General features: G+C 41.5%; 2 protein-coding genes across 3 annotated transcripts in view; both read right to left on the minus strand.

The window, feature by feature from the left end:
• Window positions 1-4,475: 4,475 nt before the first annotated feature.
• LOC134187470 (phenylalanine-4-hydroxylase-like) lies at window positions 4,476-14,447 on the minus strand. The gene is made up of 14 exons (XM_062655588.1): window positions 14,362-14,447; window positions 14,173-14,301; window positions 11,980-12,163; window positions 11,605-11,693; window positions 11,455-11,522; window positions 9,913-9,963; window positions 9,380-9,478; window positions 7,628-7,674; window positions 7,421-7,556; window positions 7,290-7,359; window positions 7,079-7,135; window positions 6,924-7,019; window positions 4,959-5,092; window positions 4,476-4,905 (listed from the first exon to the last, which is right to left on the minus strand). Exons 1-14 carry the CDS (start codon window positions 14,398-14,400, stop codon window positions 4,743-4,745), a joined length of 1,362 nt encoding a protein of 453 aa, XP_062511572.1. The 5' UTR covers window positions 14,401-14,447; the 3' UTR covers window positions 4,476-4,742.
• Window positions 14,448-19,706: 5,259 nt separating this feature from the next.
• LOC134187402 (tryptophan 5-hydroxylase 2-like) overlaps window positions 19,707-19,757 on the minus strand; it is a 15,857-nt gene continuing 15,806 nt past the window's right edge. For both annotated transcript variants that reach the window (XM_062655521.1, XM_062655520.1), the window contains exon 14: window positions 19,707-19,757. This exon is cut by the window's right edge and continues 278 nt beyond it. The gene's annotated coding sequence lies outside the window, so the exon portion shown is untranslated.

The raw sequence follows: 19,757 nt of genomic DNA on the forward strand, positions 1-19,757 counted from the left end.
CCGTGCGTCCGTCTGTGCGCCACCACCCCCACCGACCGGGGTAATCGTTTAGGAATTGATAAATTCGAACCGTTCTTTGCTAGTTTTGAAGAAAGTAAACACACAATTGTTTACGTCATCACTAGAGATGTTTCTATGGTAACTATGCTCACTTATGTGACTGCGTTCCACCACCCCTTCATCCAGGGGACAGCTGTTACAAATCGATCATTTTTAATAAATGTTTGTTTTCCTTGATGGGTGCCAAAAATTGACATTTCACGTTATTTGACGTCACTCTGTAATTATTGCTATGGCAACAAGCTTGAATTAGGCGTAAGCAGCGTTTTAACTTATATAGTGTCTTGTACTAGCTGTTTTAGTGACAGTTAATGCTGTTCTTAGCTGCTAATAATAATAATAATAATTAGCTGATGTAATGAAAGTTAACAACTGCTAACATCGCCATGAAAACATTGCTCACTTACTTCTAGGCATGCGCGTTTTACTGTGCGTTGCGCATCACTCCTAACTAGCCGCTCCACGAGCAAATTGAAGAACAGTAGTTTACACGTCTACACCGTTGGTTAGGCGCTTCTCCGTTATCTTGACTATTGATTTACGTAACTAACTGTGACACTTCATGTGACGTCATCGCTAGACATTATTGACTGAAGAAAGCGCGCAAAGTATACAGTTCAAAGAAATTTGAAGAAAACAAGTCACTTACGACAGTAAAGGGTTTATTAATTGTACGAAGCTGTTTCGAACAAAACTGATTTGCTGTCCATCGAGTGCATTCAGCAGTATGTAGTTAGCTAATCTACTTGTGCACCTGGCCGATGCCATCTCGCTAGTCGCGGCCATTTTTGTGTGACTGAAATTGCATTGAAATATTTCGCTTGCCGACTGTCGCTCCATAGAGGACGTCTAAATCTAGCTGAGTAAAATATTGATCAAGTTAGACTCATGGTACTTCACACATTAATTATCTAGAAAGTGATCAGTTTTGAGGCAGCTTTCGACAGTTGTGAGCTGTATACGTGAGTGAGTATCGAGTTGTGTTGATCGCGGTTATGTAACTAGAATGAGATTTCATTGTTATCGATGTGCGAAGTAATAGACACACCTAGAGATGCAACAGTCGTGTTTTGCTTTTTGCCGTTTTGACTATGTAAATATTGCCCGAATCAATGCGTCTGCAAGTTACTACGGTACCTAGCAGCAGCTCTCCTTTCCTGATCTTTTACTACATACCGCTAGTGTATTGAACAACGCATTCTAGGCGTTGTTTTAAAATTTACTCTGCAGCTGTATAGTACGTGCTCGCTCGCACAGGTGGGAATGCACTGAGCACCCATTATTATTTTTAATTAAGAGGTCAGCACGAAATATATTGTGAACCCAGCTTAATTAAATTAAGAGTGCGTGGCTATATACTGAAGTGAGAAAGCAGTCGAAGTTTGAATGTCGCAGGTACGATTTGGTATACGAAACGCCAAGAAATGAATCGGACAAAAATGATGTTGGCACTAAGAAATCGGTCGATCGTTTCGAGTCTAATTGATATTAACTTTAACCTCCAAAAATCCTGTCTACGCCCTTTAGACATATTGGATCCAGTTTACAAGTATAGACAAAAGCTGGATGATTTCAGCTCCCGGCTACATGCATACTAAAGTGCATGGCATGCGACATTTCCCATTCGCATTGAATGATCCATCGGGATGTCCATAAATTTGCTATAACGGACTACACCTGAAAGACACAAGAGATTCTACTTGCGTTTACAAAGTTATAGACAACCTTGTTGTATACACCCGACCCTTTGCTGGACCGATTCCCACGCGGTATTAATTTCGAAAGACGCTCTATGCAATGGTACAAACACTGGAGACGAGATGCACTAATAGTACGATGTGCGGTTTTCCTATGCAAGCTACGTGAGCAGAGAACCCGTCGCCAACTGCGAACAAGCATTGAAATGAATAAGAAACTCACTAAATAAATAAGAGTGGCAGACTTCGACGGAGCACTATACAGAGAGAGAGCATGCGTGTCCTCCCTCTTCAGGCAACCGAAAAACGTCACTTAACTTCTGGCCTGATCAAGAACAAATGTACTGTCATTGATTGCAACAAAATAGCCACAACAAACTCTGCCCAAAAGCAACATTTGAAAGTGTGCAAGCACCAACACCAATATGATATTCGCGGATCCATCCGTGAATTCTTTCGAACTTTCCTCAACGCCTCGTTATTCGTGTACACAAGATAATCGAAAACTCAAATGATATACTTTTTGCTCTCTGTAACCACATGTGGGTCAGGAAATGTGCCTACAAAGTTATAAATGCATTCTAGGCTCGTAATCCAAATACCGTATATTAAATAAAATATTGGCGAGAATTTATTTTGACGGTTTGCTAAAAAATGACGGTAAAAGCATATTGACGGATTTTATTTTGGCGGTTGGACATTGTTGTTGGATAATCAATATATGTTACCCATTAGTGAATTGGCTGCGCGTCATGGAGGAGTTTGCGATTACAGAATCTATTTAGCTTGCACTATTCCACCTCTTCATCATAGATAGCTTCACGGCCACATTTTCCTAGCCAAACTTCCTGCTAGACAAGATAGGCACAACAAACGACAAGCAAGGGCTTTACCATCTTGTGGCCTCATCCGCGTACTGTACCACCCCATCGCCATGATGCCTGATCCACGCACGAGGTGATGACGTCAACATATCCTGGTTGGCAAATTATTAGCGGATATTATATTGGCGCTCGCTAAGAAAATCCGTCAATCCGCCAAATAAATTCCACTCCAATGTTTTATCTTATACGGTATGTACATGTGTAGAGTACTACGTTTTCTAGTGCACGTGACTTCTTGTGAAAGAGACAAAAGTTTTAGTCACTTGAAAATTTATCGCATATCAACAATGTCTGCTGATCGGTTGAGTGGACTTGCGCTTATAGAACAGTTCAAGATCATCGTGAGAAACTTCACAAATCTCAATCAAAATTAACTAAACTATAGTTCAAGAATTTGGGAAATTATACATCCAAGGAGAATGAAACTGCCCTAGGAGATTGAAGTGCAGTGTTTGCAAAACATCTTTAACAATCAATCCATGCATGCACCACTAAATATCCATAAAAACATATAATGCAACGCTTACGCAGCATAATTCATGAACAACAAATTGAATTCCCATTCGAAAACGCAAAGTAAATCGCCAGTCAATATTCTTCAAGTCCACCCAAGGCGTTCCAGTGGTTTAGTCATGCAGGATTGCAAACCAAGGGGTGTCAACATAACGATATATTGCTTTATATACATTTTAATTAACTTATTTAATTAATTTTGATAATTTTGTTGTACTACAATTAAATTAAATCTTAATTAAAGTTAAGTTAATTGAAATGTTAATTAAAATTCAGTAATACCTGCAAATTTTTGCACTAAAATTGTACGCTCACATGTCACTAACTGACGTTTCCTGATCAGATATTTGTACCTTGTCATTGCAATCGATTTCTTGACAAATGAAGCAGCACTAAGTGCTAAACTCTCGGCTGCTCGCTTTTGGACAAAGGCTCCGCCTTGGGTTAATGACAGATTCTTCACGGAATCGACAAGAGCATGGCTTACTACGCACGCGTGCATACCTGCCTCGGAGTACGGACCGTCTGTGTCAACTGTCAGCTCTGGTACAATTTTGAACTTTTTTTCAGTGACGGCGGAACATTTCCTACCAGTGATCCAAAACAGAAGGCACAGGGTGCTTGAGCACCCAGAGCACTCCCTCTGGCTACATCACTGCGTTCTGCACAGATATTTCAAAACCCTTACAGCAGAGATATCAAGTCATCGAAACTGATTGCTGTGGAATAGACCATATTTTCACAAGCACAAGTATTGTAACAAGAGAAACCGATGAGTACGGTAACACAAGCCTACCATGGTCCTATCCTACTTGTATGGGCAAGATAATCTAAACAATACCAGTCTTTGTCCATTGTGTCAATCTAGCTACATGAGCAGCAACTAAATAGCATAAAGTTAAGTTCACAACAGACACAAGTTACACATACAAATGCAGAGTGAAACATAAGGCAAAATTTTTAGTTAGACATCATGCTCTAGCAAGAGGTCTGATATTTTAAATTTTGGGTATTCATTCTTATTTGATTTCACAAAATTTCTTGTAATTATCAACATCAACATTTAGTTCAATCTCTTTATTTGTTGCATCATTTATCTATTTATTTACTCTATTTATTTGCTGTCAATATATAAACTGTCACAGTGTTACAGTATTGACATTTATGCACTCATGCATATATCTGGGGATCATCAAATCTGTAATTAGATTTTGTCTGCTGTTGTCTAGACTTTGGGCTACTCATTGATTCCCTATCATCTATGCAATAACTACTACGCCTTGACCAATCATGTAAGTATGACTGATCAAAGAAAAATGGTCAGTTATGAACACCAGTTGATCAATCAATGACCGATGACTGACTGTTATTTTCTACTCTGAAATGAATACTACAGTAGTATTGTACAATCACCACGCAAAATGTATGTATGTCTTACAGACAACCCTTACCACCCAACACTAAACGCATTCAAAGGATAACCAGTTGACATAATATACTGTAGCGCTGCTATAAAATGCGTGATGATTACAATGATCAAGTTCAATTAGAAATTACGCAGTGTTGCATCAAGTCAATGGTCAAACTCCTACTTGGCCAACTTGTCGAGTGCTTGATAGAAATGAGTCACAGCTGCTTTCAAATCTGCTGCCATCAACTTGAGCTTATCAACGCTGTCGAGCAGTTCGACACTCTCTGTGTATGGGTTGTAACGAGCTGTAAAAGGACGAGGAATGGTGGCAGCAAAAGCTCTACAAGAAAGCTATTGAAAGGTGATCAAACTATATGTATGTGTCATGGTCACCTCATTTTCTCGATTGCATCCTCGAATGATTCTGTGTAGAAATATACTGGCTGGTATTCTGTGATGGGGTATGACTGTTCGCCGGTCTTAGCAGGGTCAAATGGTCGACGTTCGGGGTCATCTTCAATGGAGTACTAAAATGGGATGATATGGCAATCACAATGTGGTACCACTCACACACAAAACACAGTTGAATGTTGTCTTGATAAAGACATGGAAACGAGTGACATAAGCAGGAAAATACGCATGCAGTTGTCCTTCTGAAAAATTTCACTCTTGCTGTCGGGTCATGCTAATTACACTATACCTGCCACGTGCACTTTTACCTACAGAATCACGGTCGCCATCCAACAACACAGCTACCGTATTTCCTCAAATCTGATCAGTTTGAAATAGTAACCCGTGGATTTCATTAGTTTGAAAAATACTAACCTGTGGATCTCATTACTTTGAAAAATAGTAACCCGTGGATCTCATTAGTTTGAAAAATAGTAACCCGTGGATCTCATTAGTTTGAAAAATAGTAACCCGTGAATCTAAAAAATAGTAACCCGTGCATCTTATTAGTTTGAAAATATAGTAACCCGTGGATCTCATTAGCTTGAAAAATAGTAACCCGTGAATCTAAAAAATAGTAACCCGTGGATCTCATTAGTTTGAAAAATAGTAACCCGTGAATCTAAAAAATAGTAACCCGTGCATCTTATTAGTTGGAAAATATAGTAACCCGTGGATCTCATTAGTTTGAAAAAATAGTAACCCGTGCATCTTATTAGTTTGAAAAAATAGTAACCCGTGAATCTAAAAAATAGTAACCCGTGGATCTCATTTGAAAAATAGCAACCCGTGGATCTTATTAGTTTGAAAAAATAGTAACCCGTGGATCTCATCAGTTTGAAAAATAGTAACCTGTGCTCACGATTAGTAACCCATGTCGTTGATGTCAGAGACTCCGACATTATGCATCACAGTTTAGTCTACACACGCAAGAGTGATGTCCGTGAAGAGAAAGAATGTTTTTCAAATGCCAAAAAATTGAGGGCTGTGGAAGAAACTCAAATATCATTGATACTTGCTGTAACAAAAAAATACATGATCGACAGGCAAAACCTCCAGCAGTGGATACAGAATTCTGACAAACTGAAGGAGAACAATGAGAGCGAATGTGGAAAAAAGGAAACAATTGAGCAGAGGCAGCAGTAAACTACCAGCAACTGAATAGAGGTTACCATAACTTAACCGTTTTGCATGCCTCAAGAGTGTGTACATCTAATGCTTGCATAGCTCTTGACTTCAACTTAAACCATGATAGCTGACATTGAAAAACAATAACCCATGCTCAATTAGAAGCTCTCCTTAAATAGTAACCCATGGTTCTGATCAGTTTGAAAAATAGTAATCCACGAGTTACTATTCGGGGAAATACAGTAACAGCTAAGATTGTATACAAGTTTCACTCACTTGTGGCTCAGTGATAAAGTATGTAGCAAACTACACTGTGTTTGAGTTAAACTACAATGCCTAATAAAGTGCAAGGTGACTGATAGAAACAAGCAAACAAACTGACAAACTAACTAAAGAACAAATGGATAAACAAAAATAAACAAAGAAACAGAAACACACCGAAGAAACAAACTGGTAGTAAGCAAGGAAACAGACAATCAGGAAGACCGACAGTTACACACTTGCTGACAAAGTGAAAATATTGTTGTCTAACTATGGTGCATAAGTGTCAACTAATTAGCTGAAAACTTAACCCACCGATCCCATGCTTCGGATAGACAAAACCACTAATCAAAAGCGCCAGTACTCACTCTAATCTATCACTACAATGTGTGTGTGTGTGTGCACGCGCGCACGCGCACACACATGCGCACGCATGCACGTTTGTGTTTTCTCTACTACATCAATGTATACAGGTAATCAACAATACCATATGAACGAGGATACAACAGCACGACTTACCTTCAGCTCTCCAAACGACGAAAGCAGTCCGGCACCATACGCCTTCATCTTTCCATCCTGCTTGCACAACCCAAACTCGACAGTAAACCAATAACACTACGACACAATTGACAACTTCATACTCCAAGTCACAAACACATAAAGAGATCACATACAGTAGCCAGTTTCTTAATGTATTCTTCAGGCGCACCCAACGATGCAAGACCAATTTCCTATACTCCAAAAAACACATTAGGAAGTGGTGTGTGTGTGTGTGTGTGTGTGTGTGTGTGTGTGTGTGTGGTGTGTGTGCGTGCGTGTGCATGTGTGTGTGTGTGTGTGTGTGTGTGTGTGTGTGTGTGTGTGTGTGTGTTTGTGTGTGTACACCTGCGAAAACTGAGCAAACACGGGATCAGCAAACAATGGTGCATGACCTAACAATTCATGGCATACATCCCTGCCACAGTCGGTAGAGTGTTAGAACAAAAGCGAACGTTGAAGATAAGAGTCAGTCTCACGGTTCTGGAGTGTACATCGGTTTAGATCCATGACGTATGTACTGTGTTGAGTGAAAAACTCGAAAAGCAAGGCCAGCAAGAAAGTCACGCGATGACAGCAGACCGGCAACTGGACGAAGACGGAAACCAGTGCAGTCTAAAATAACACATGTAGACATATTATTGAGAAAACACGTACGATCTGCTGTTAAAGACATGACTACACACCCGTGAGAAACTTGGAGACATCTTGTAATTGAGGAATATTGTCCTCTCTAATGAGACATATCATGATTATCAGATTTGGATATACCTGCCTGTTTGTAGGTACATCATCTGCCTGCCTGTCTATGTGTACATCTGTACGTCTGTCCATTTGTCTGTTGACACTATATGATAGAGACATTTGACATTTTGTTCACTGACTGTTCTGTTTAAATTTTGCATAAAGTTAGCGATTGTCATTGGTAGAGTACGCTAAGCTTTCAAATATGACAATCTGTCTGTCTGTCAATACATATATTTTCAAACATTGAATTATTATACACCATCTAAGCACTAAATACTACCCAAGCCAATAGAGCTTGGCTTTACCTGTCTGTCTGTCTGAATGTCTAACTTTGTTATATTCACTAAAGATTGGATGTTGACTCTTAGGGCACGGCATGTTCCATTTGCAGTTCTAGAACTGAAATTGAGGGTGTGTCACAACCGTTGGAACTGAGAACCAGAATGAAAATCTGCTTTGTGAACCGGAACTGCTAAAGCATGCGCATTGAGATTTCAATGGATGATGCTTGTGTACTGTTGCGGCTTCAGAAAAAGCAGAAGCCAAAACAATGTCAATGCCTACTACAGCTTCATCAGCTACGTCTACCGATCCATTGACTACCAGAGCAACTACAGCTAACAGCGCCTCTTGTTGACCTTGTGATGGATGCCAATCTTCCTCAAATGGAGCGATAGAGTGCACGAAACTATCAGTATTGTTCTCAGTTCCAGCAGTTCTAGAACTCCCAAAACTGCAAATCAAATGCGCCCTTAGTTTTCTAAAACTGGATAATAACCATTTTCTAAAACAAGCTTTGCTTTTACACTTGGTGATGCCACATTTACATGACATATCCAATAATCAGTCTGTCTGTCTGTCTGTGTCCCCGGATGTTGGTAGCATTGTCTTCTACTTCGTATTGTGCGAGAAGAAGTTTGTCAGAGGGCCAAGGGAGCAGGAATTTCAAGTCGAAGTGTGCGGCTTCGGCTGCTACCATCCCAAGAAACATTGTTGCTCATCGGGGACCTCTTTCTTTGTCATTCGTGTCCACATGTCTTCAATGTCATCTCCTTTGTTGGCGCTCTCTGTCTTCACTTTGTTTTTTTTGTTCCTCCTTGTTGTGGCTTATGTGACTGTCTGCTGTCAGTCAAGGTTGTGCACGCATCTTTTCCAACTCTCTGAGCTTAGCGTCCGCCTTTGTCTCGCAGCTGGATGGTCTCTTGTCGTCATTTCTTTGTCCCATTGTCTTGTTGTGCCTTTAGTTGATGTCTGCTGTCAGTCAGGGTTGTGTACGCACCTTTCTCTGCTCTCTGAGCTTGGCGTCCGCCTTTGTCTCACAGTTGGATTGTCATTTGTCGCCTTTTCTTCGTCAACTCATTTTCTTGTATCGACGTCTGCTCTAGATGGTCTATTATTTGATTTTGACATTCAAGGCCAAGTCCATTAGATAATCTATGACTTTGTTGTTTCCAAGGAATGGTTTGCATTTAAAAAAATCCTAGCATATGTTTAAGAGAGTCCATATGAGAATAAAGTATCTGACAGTCTGTCTGTCTGTCTATCTAGCTATATTCACACGTCTGTCAGCAAATAAGCATGCCTATCATCTGCCTATCTGATCAAAACTACTGTCTGTAACCTGTCTTAAAGTCACTGTTGTCTTTCAGTCTAATCAATGTGTAACCAGGAACACTTAGTACAACCATCACCTGTAGCCACAGTTTTCAATTAACAGAGGAAATATTCGATTGTGCTCCTTGCACGCATGAGTAGGATACAGCTTCCTCAGTTCACGAAAGACTGTACCCCTGCAATCCAGCAAAATAATTACTGTACAACACACTACTAGATTATTACACAAGAAAGACAAGACAAACCAAACAGTAAATCAACTTTTATCTTACACCTTATAAAACAAGAATGAGCAGATAAAGTATTTCAGTAGATGTAACATGTTAGATGACACAAAGCTACATGTAGATTACTACTATCTGATGGTACCAATGCTGTAGTCACTTGAGTATCACCCAGGATTCAATTATGCCCAATCTTATCTCAATACTTTAGAGATCATGCAACTACTAAAGAATTTAAACAAAACAGCATCCTATGCTTCCTTGTCGATGCCGCCCAAACATGAAATCAGAGTTCTATTAGAGCAAGTTGGTATTACAAAACCATTTCATCACTCCCATCACAAAATATAAAAACATAACTAATTAAACACAAGTTGATCACAAACCAGGTCCGTGTCTCTTCTTCAGTATATTCAACTCTTGGAATTGGATGACCACTGCAGTAAACAAGCAAAGTTAAATTAATAGCACAGACCATACTACATTACCGATGAAATATATCAACATGACAAAAGTAACTAAAACCAACATTATCATTGATTACACTATTATGACTTCCCAAAACAGACAAACACAATATTGAAGTCGAATTAGGTTATCAGCCCTAGAGCTGATATGAGTTATCAGGCTGTACTCCTGGACGCCCGCTGATTACTATATGATATTGAGTGCCAAAGTAATAATTACCATAAAATACAATACACATGCAATAGATCAAGTTGCAAGCCAAGATTTGGAGCAAAATCTAAGTCATCGTCAATGTTTACTTCAAAGTGGATCACCATTATGACCGGGTATGCTGCTTAAAATGGCCATGGAATTCACACATCAAACAGGATATCGGTGTTTGAAATTTTATGGCAGACGTAGTCGTAATCTTGTCAACCTCACAAAATTTCAGTCATCAAGAAGTTTAAGACTCTTACATATGTTTCATAAATATCAAATAATGACACTGATTGTTCTGGCAAGTACACAAAATCACAGAAATTTAGAGGTGTCACTCTCAGTCTGACGTGAGTAATTTCACTATTCTACTCTACAGCATAAAAACAAAATTTATTGGGTTCATCACAACTTGAGTGACTTTAGTGGTCAGGATGACAACCCTGCTGAAATAATTAGTCGTCACATGAACTCAGTTAGTCGTCAAATGACAACTGGACAACCACTTTTTCGAACACTGGGATATAAATCATTTATCACACGTCACTCAGGCAATATCAGAGTCTCCACCCTCGGGTCTATCCAATAACTCCCTCAAATTATCTTGTAGCCATCGTGTGTCAATCTGATAAATCCGATATTATATCCCCTCATAGCCATATGTGATAACCTATACTTGTACTCTCAACAATCAACTGTTGTAGACCTTACTACTCTCTATTCGCATTGACCTGGCTGATTGTAAATTCCCTATAGCTTCATTACGCGAAGTTCTGGAGAGGCAGTCTTGGTATCATTCAAACCGCAGAACCTCCCATTTTACAAGTGGAAACGGCTGACATCAATTTAGCAAAGAGAGTTACTAATAAGACGTCTGCATATCAAAGTTTCCTGCAACGGACTAATGATCTTTAAAGATTAATCTAATTAATTGTCAGTGGAAGTCTCTGTACTCTGGATGTTTACAATGATGTATACCTGACAATATTTACATCAATAAAAATTAACAGTAAAGATCTAAAGAGCAATCCTGGAGCTTGACCTTTCTCACTATCTACTTCTGTCAGCCAGGTCAACGCGAATGGAGAGTAATGTCAAGAACTTACTGATAACATATAAGATGTCATGAGCTACTACATTCTTAACATAAAAAAGCTATGGCTGCTGTTTAGCCATCCATGCAACTCTTCAAACAGAACCACTTTCTCCACATTTGAAAATATAGCAAAACCACAAGCACAAAACAACACGTTGGTACTAACTGCCTGTATTTCATGGCAATATCAGCAAAGTACTGACGTCTTGTTCGATAGACTGTATCCTTAAATCCCTGCAAATATACAATGAATACGTTTAAATTAACACTAAAATGAAAATTCGTCTGCATTCTACAACAATAGAAAGTGACTTACCGGATGATCTGCATCAAGACCTCCACCATAACCAACAATCTCATTAGCAACTTTGTCCAAGTCAGAGCACTTGTGAGGAAACCAAGGAACTAGAGATTACTACTGTCATCTTCAATTCACATCCATGCACACACACACACACACACACACACACACACACACACACACACAAACGTGCACACAGACACACACAGACACACACAGACACAGACACACACACAGACACAGACACAGACACAGACACACACACACACACACACACACACACACACACACACACACACACACACACACACACACACACAAGTAAAAGCAAGTACACAAAACAATCTGAGAAACAGACTATAAACTGACAGACAACCAGACAAGACCAACTTGTATCTGCATGGTTTGAAGACCTTGACAGCACTTGCACACTCAAAGATCTCTTCTTCAACTCTTCAACAAGACTTGCCAGCTTTCCATCTTCACAATCCAAACAATCCACAAAGAAGTCGTACTGATCATTTGCAGTCTTAGATGGTCGAGATTCAATGTGCGTCATGTTCACAGTAAACATCTGACATACACAGACAGCTCATTCCAAGTATGGTCAGTCAACTATTAGCAGTATGAGTGAAATAACATGTAGTCATATGTGTAAGATGCTCTCACATAGCAGTCACTACTCAAACAGGACATTACTATCACAGAAATGACTCACAAAATGATGGAGTACTAAAGTGCTAAACCCTCGTTCCTAGCTTACAATAGAAAAGCTGCTGCACGTGTACTGGCACCTGCTAATAACATGAAGTGTTAAAAGGAGCTGGGACACATTGACTGGCACACCAATTAACACCAGAGATAACAATGAGTGCATGCACTAGCCTACATTCCATTGGTTGCTGGTGTCATTGTCGACAGAATCATAGCAGTATTAATGTAACTCGAGGGCATTTGCACATGCACTAAACATACGTCAATTGACATGTAGTACAATCTACATATACTCAGTAACTACATGTCACTGATATCTTTCTGTATAATTTCAAAACTTTAGACCCACATTACACCCAACTTGCCACTGCAATCACTCTATACAGTACAGCCTCAGTTATCCGACACTGACTATACGAAATTTTGTCCACCTGAAAAGCAGATGTCTTTCACAAGTTTCCCTGTATGACATCATTCTTGTCACAGAAATCATAGACTGTCAACCTACGTCTAAGAAAAACAGCATCTCTGTTGTGACGTGAATGAGGAAAGAAGGACTCAGCCAGTTGCAATCCGCTTGGGTATTTCCAAACAACAGGTGTCACACCAACAAAAGTCCATAGACAACATTTTTACAGCTGTCTCAAAGTCGGTTGTGGAGAATGTTAGTCGGCTGTCAAATCGCTGCCCACCCACTTTCCTAGCAGTACAGTTTGTCTCTACTTGTTTCTGTATTACATTCGGCAACGGGGGCTATTGATGCATGCACATATGCAATAGCTCGAATTGATGACTTCTGCTTTGTTCCGTAAGTTGAGAAGAAAAGATTTTGATGTATCTCATTCAAAGCAACCATACCCCAAAGCAGAGTACACAGACAGTGAATCTAATGAAAGTAAACGGGAACCACAGAGGCCATTGCAAGCAAGGGTAGCTATAAAGACAAGTACTGTATTGACCAATAGGCACCAAATCGTCATGGTTGAAGAAGGAAGTCCATAGCAATGGTAAAATGGTAATGTTCTGCTCGTACTTACTATAGCAGTTGCGGCCACATACGGGGTAGTAAACAAAGAAGTCACCATCTATTGACGGTACGGCACGTATGAAGCTGGGAGCCAAGGAGATGTAGACGATCACAAAAAATCAGTTTACAACAAGTCCAGTAAAGTACATTCCTGATCACAAGGCTAGTAACCCGCAGGAAGAGACACATATTGCATTACATCATTATGTCGTTATACGTAGTATTATTGCATTACGTTAGATATTAGTAAAGTTGTGTTTATATTAATAAAATACTGAGTCGGCTGATAGCGATGTCTGTGGTAAACCCTGCTAGATTATCTTAAGACGATATTTGTTAGATCCTTAGATTGATGACGTGCAGCTGTAGCAAACAGGCTTGGATTTAGACATGAATAACTAATATCTCAATTACACTGACAAGACAAATGAGGACCGGCCAGCCCGCTCAAGTATTCCAGCAGGGTGTGAATGGTTGACAGAGCCAGCAAGCGTTTACACAGCGAGGTTGTGAACAGCCCAGATAGGCATGTATTATAATCACATGACTGTCACGTGTCTTAATACGTATAAAACATGAACACTAGGAGTTGTTTTGTGTGTGCTTGTTATTTTTTAATATTAATATTAATTTTTTAATATTAAATTAATTTTTTAATATTAACTTTAGAAGCCCTACCAAATAAAATCTTGGGTACAACTGTACGTACATGTACGCCCCTGACGTTCGTCATTAATTAAATTAATCAATGACATTCAACAAGAAGGTTCTGTTTGTTTTAGACTTAGAGTAACAATGTGCGTCTTAGAGTAACAAGCTAGACATAGAGTAACACACAATACCTCAAACGGCTTGAGAGCGTTTGTGAGCGAGCCGGCGACGTGCCTAAGTGAAAACAGAATGGAAGTGGTACATGATGCGTCTCCATTGGCGCTTGGTCCGACTGGTGTAGAACTGTCGGCGTCGCTACCCTTCATTACAATAAGCAGTTCTAATCAACTAGATACGTATAAAGACGGACAAACACTTACAGCCTCAATTTTCGCCTTTTTCGCAGCATGGTCAGTCATCGTGTACTCGGTACACTGTACAAATGGACAGGGGCAACAATCCGGGAACCCTTAATTCTAACGTCATTCCCGGATAAAAAAATCACGTGACAAAAGAACTAAGCCCGTATAACCAAGCACAATAGAAGCGCCGCCGTTTAGATGTTTGTTCTCTATTTGCTCGCAAATCGCTGCTCCTATCCCTTTCTTCTTCAGCACGCGACCTTTCTTACTTCGAAGTAACTGGTGCCCTTCGCGGTGCCCGGTGACGTTTTTCTTCTAGGTCGTGACGTCAGAATAATTTTGTTCTCTATGCACTCGCAAACCACTGCACTTCTGCGCTCCTCCTTTATCAGACGGACTTTTTAGACGGTAAACGACACATTTGGGTTGTTCGGAAGAATGTGTAGCTACGCGACCCGTCGGCGTCATCTTAGGAAACGTACGAGGAACGCCTGGAGCAGTTTCTAATGGCAACAGGTAACAGGGAAGACGAGGCGCAGGAGAAGGCAGTCTTCCTGATGGTTATTGTAGAACACTCATACAAGGATTTAAGTGACCTCGTACACCCAGACAACCAGCAGACAAAGGGCATGCGGAGCTCGTAGGCGCGCTGAACAGACACTTCCAACCTCGGCCCATAGTCATCGCTGAACGCTTCCAGTTTCACAGAAGAAACCAGAAACAAAGAGAATCATTCAAAGAGTTCATAACGACTTTGAGGAGGTTGAGTAACCATTGTCAATTTTGCGCTTTTCGTGAGGACGCATTGAGAGACCGCCTGGTGTGCGGACTACAAAATGAGGCTATACACAGCAATCTGATAGCGGAAGAAGAACTGTCTATAGACAAAGCATTTAATATGGCTATCTCAATGGAGCTGGCAGCACGGCAAGCCGTGGATTTACAGAAAGCAGTAGAAACCAGACATGAGACATCAATAGACAAACAGACAAACACCATGAGAGTGACACAGAGACCGCCACAGAAGAGTCAGTGAGGGAAACAAGCCAAACAGGGAACACGGAAACACGTATCCAATCAGAGGATAACAACTCAGAAAACTGTGTTAAAGGTGTGGCAAACGCAATCACAATCAGGCAGTTTGTTATTTTCGTCAAAAGGAGTGTTGGAAATGTCAAAAAGAAAGGACACACAGCAAGTCAATGCAAAGGGAGGGCAGCCAAGGCTCAGTATATGAGTGATAAAGAGGATGGCAGCGATAGTGAGCTAGTGGGTCATGAACAGTCGATTCGATCCAGTTATGAAACGATATGCAAGATACAGCTGTGGATGGTACCTGTTCACTTGAATGACAAGCAATTACAAATGGAGCTGGACACAGTGGATCCAATACCATTATTTCTCATCAGAAGTTCTAGGAACTATAGACCGAGGAGTGTAGGCCGAATTTGCGGCGACACCAATTAAGCTGCGGGCGTTTGGAGACACGCTATACAAGTTCTAGGGGCCATCCAAGTCAGACTAAGCGTGAAAGCTGGACAGCCATGGCCAGCACAGACACTACCCAAACTTGTAGTGCAAGGCAATGGGTCAAATCTGTCGGGCCGAGACGTGTTGATGAAGTTACGATTGGATTGGAGAGAAATACATCGTGTCAATACTCGACTGCAAAACCTGTTAGAACAGTACAAGGAGATCTTCACAAAGGGTCTCGGGACGTACCGGGGACAACCAGTAACTTTTCAGGTTGACTCATCAGTGAGACCACATTTCAGCAAAGGCAGGACTGTCCCGTATACACTCCGAGGAACCACGTACTGCAACAGCTGGATACAATGGAGAAGGAGGTCGTCATTGGTCCCGTCAAGTATGCTGAATGGGCCGCACCCATCGTACCCGTGTTGAAATCCGACAAGGAGTCAGTGAGGATCTGTGTTAACTGCAAGAGGACTGTCAACCAAGCCACCAAAGTTGAGGAATATCCATTACCCAGGATTGAAGATCTGTTCACCGCTTTGGCGGGAGGAGAAACATTCACAAAATTAGGTTTGAGCCAAGCGTACACACAGATTCCTCTAGACCAATCGGTAAAGAAATGTACCGTGATTAATACACCAAAAGGATTGTAAGTAATTCAACCGGTTGCCGTTCGGCATCTCGTCAGCGCCCGGGATATTTCAAAGGATGATGAAAAGTTATTACAAAGACTACCGGCAGTCGCAGTCTACCTAGATAATATTTTAATCACAGGGAGAGACGAAGAGACATTATGATAATTTTCAAGAAGTTTTGAAGAGGCTGAAAGAAGAACGCTTACGACTAAAGAGAGAAAGTGCAGAGTAGCGGCACCATCAGTTGTCTACGTAGGTCACAGAATCGATGCCCAAGAACTACACTTAACTGGTGACAAACTGCAAGCGTTGAGACGAGCGTCTACACCAACCAATGTGACGGAGCTAAAGATTTTCTTGGGCCTTCTCAATTACTATGGCAAGTTTGCTCTACGGCTAGCCAGCATGTTAGCACCTTTTTATAAGCTGCTATAAGACACCAACCTTGGAGGTTGAAGGGAGCGACAGGACGGAGCATTCAATCGAGCAAAAGGGCGCTTTCAACGTCAAGGGTCTTAGTACACTTTGACCCAAGGAAACCAATTGTAGTCATCTGTGACGCATCATCGGATGGAGTGGGTGCGGTATTATCCCACAGAATGCCAAGTAGAGAGGAAAGATCGATCGCGTTCGTCTCTCGTACGCAAACCGAAGCGGAGAAGAGCTACGCACAGATAGATAAGAAAGGTTTGGCGTTGATCTTCGCGGTAAAGAAGTTCCATAACTATTTTTTGGGTCGATCGTTCACAGTAGTGACCAATCATAAACCATTAATAGGCTTGTTTGATAAAAACAGATCGGTACCTGCTTTGGCTTCTGGCAGGATTCAACGATGGGCCCAAAATTAGCGGTTTATCAAGATACAATCAAATATAGACCTGGGAAAGATAACTGCTGTGCAGATGCCTTGAGTAGACTCCCAATGGAAGCCACTGCAGACAACGAGCAGATAGAAGAAGAGAAATTTTAGCAATAGATTACTTGGCTACGACTCCGGTGACAGCCAAAGACATAAGGCTCAAGACCAAAAGACCCATGGATGAACGCTATACCTTGGAAGAGTGGCCGAGAGCAGTGGATAATGAATTACTACCATACTGAAGAAGACGCAATAAACTTTCCGTCAGAGAGGGTTGTGTGTTGTGGGACGATCGAGTGATCATTGCTATAGCTGAGCGTTTAGCAATCATTGCCGAACTGCATACGAGTCACTCTGGCATGACCAAGATAGACTGTTGCGAGAAGTTATCTGTGGCGGCCGGGAATGGACAACGATCTGGAAAGAACTGTGCGAGCATGTGAAAAATGCCAACAACACGTAAAGGCACCACCTCGGGCTCCGCTATACCCATAGTTATGGCCGGAACGACCATGGTCGCACATTCGCGTATATTATGCGGGACAGTTCATGGAGAGAATATTTCTTGTCATTGTGGATGCGTTTTCGAAGTGGTTGGCCGTATATGCAACTTAGTCAGCCACCATAGAGGTCACGGATGAGAAACTAAAGACGTCGTTTGCAATTCATGGGATTCCCGAAAGGTTGGTATCGAACAATTCCACGTGCCTTAAGAGTAGCGAAATTTGTACGTTTTGCGAGAGTCAAGAAATAATCCATCCAAAATCAGCACCTTATCATTCGTCATCTAACGGACTAGTCGAAAGGGCGGTACAAACCCTCAAGAATGGACTAAGGAAGCTGGAAACAGGAAGCTTGAATGGAAAGCTGCAAACACTTTTGTTGGCATACCGCAACACGCCGCACGCCACTACAGGCTCAACGCCAGCAGCTACTTTTGGGAAGGAGACCGCGCATCAGACTCGACCTCATCAGACCGGATGATAGTATAACAGTTCGAAGGAAACAGGAGGTTCAAAATGAAAATCACGATACTTGATGCCAAAGCCGGGAAATGCAACGGGGGCAAGGGTTTTTTTATCCTAAACTTTGGAACGGGACCTCGCTGGATTCCCGCCCGAGTAACGGAAAAGACGGGACCTGTATCATACCAGTGCGAACTGCAAGATGGTCGTATCATACGAAGGCATGTAGATAATCTCAGACAGCGCCAGCACACATTGGATCGAGTTATCAGAAAAGGTCACACGAACACACGAAAGAAAGACAGCATAGAAGGGAGAGAGGACGAGAAATTCACGAAGGGCCGGGGTTGACAAGGGACAACAAGAGGAGCGATATCGGTCTTGACCATGAAAATACCCTTTCCGAAAGGCCCGAAGAAGAAGGAGCGACTGAGCAAAACGAACCGTTTCTATTGAGATCACCAGAGATTCAGGACAAACGAGGACCCGGGGAGAGAGATGAAGTCGGACTGGACGATAATTCGAATACAGCGAATGAGACATCGGTGCGGCGGTTCTCTCGTATCAGGAAGGCACCCCAGCGACTAGATCTTTAAAGAAAAGAATGATTAGATTAAGTCGAGTTTTGTGGGGAAATTGATCGTTAATTAAACAACAGTTGCGTTTATCTAGAGGGGAGGGATGTCATAGCGTGTTGTCATAGACCTGGATACTCCGAGACTTCGGGTTGGTGCAAGCCGGTAACGTGTTAGTCTGGGTAGTACTGAGTAGAAGACTAAATATACTACAACGGCGTTACAAATGATCCCGGATTTTGTGTTGTCTCTGCTCACTAACCGAATTGTATGATGCGTGAAGTGAATATACGCGGAAATTTGTGTTGGATAATTTAATTTGCCCGGGCGAAGAACGGGATAATCAGCAGATATAGCTTAGATATACATGTATAAGTTGAAGGTCAAAGAGTACGTGATGTGTTTGTGACGTCATTGGTCCATTGTGGTGTATTACGCACGGTCCGCTTCTGAAGTCAAGCTACGACCATAACACTCTAAAGTTGAACCTCTGCCCTGCGTGCAACTATAGCTCCTGCTACGGAGACAACATCACGTGATACCACCCTGTTGCTATTCTCGCATAGAAGGACCACCGAAATCGAAGGAATGCCAAGTGTTGAGGCTCCTGCATGGTGCTTACCCAAACACGACGCGACGGTAGGGTCCGGCCTCGCAAGACTAGTATAATGTGCAGAGCCTGGAAGAACCTTGGATTTGGCATCAAACCATCGAATCTCAAAATACTAGATAAAGACTGAATATATAGTACCTCTAACACAAGGACAGCTCTGGTGGTATTACTGTATCTATAATTTGTCTCATATCGTCTAGTTGTCAAGTGTTTCGTTTGGCGACACAAGCAGCAAACAAATAGCTTCAAACAGTCACTCATCACATTGTCTTTCACTGTTACTAATTGACA

Source organism: Corticium candelabrum, chromosome 11, assembly GCF_963422355.1.
Source record: "Corticium candelabrum chromosome 11, ooCorCand1.1, whole genome shotgun sequence".
Lineage (NCBI taxonomy): Eukaryota > Metazoa > Porifera > Homoscleromorpha > Homosclerophorida > Plakinidae > Corticium > Corticium candelabrum.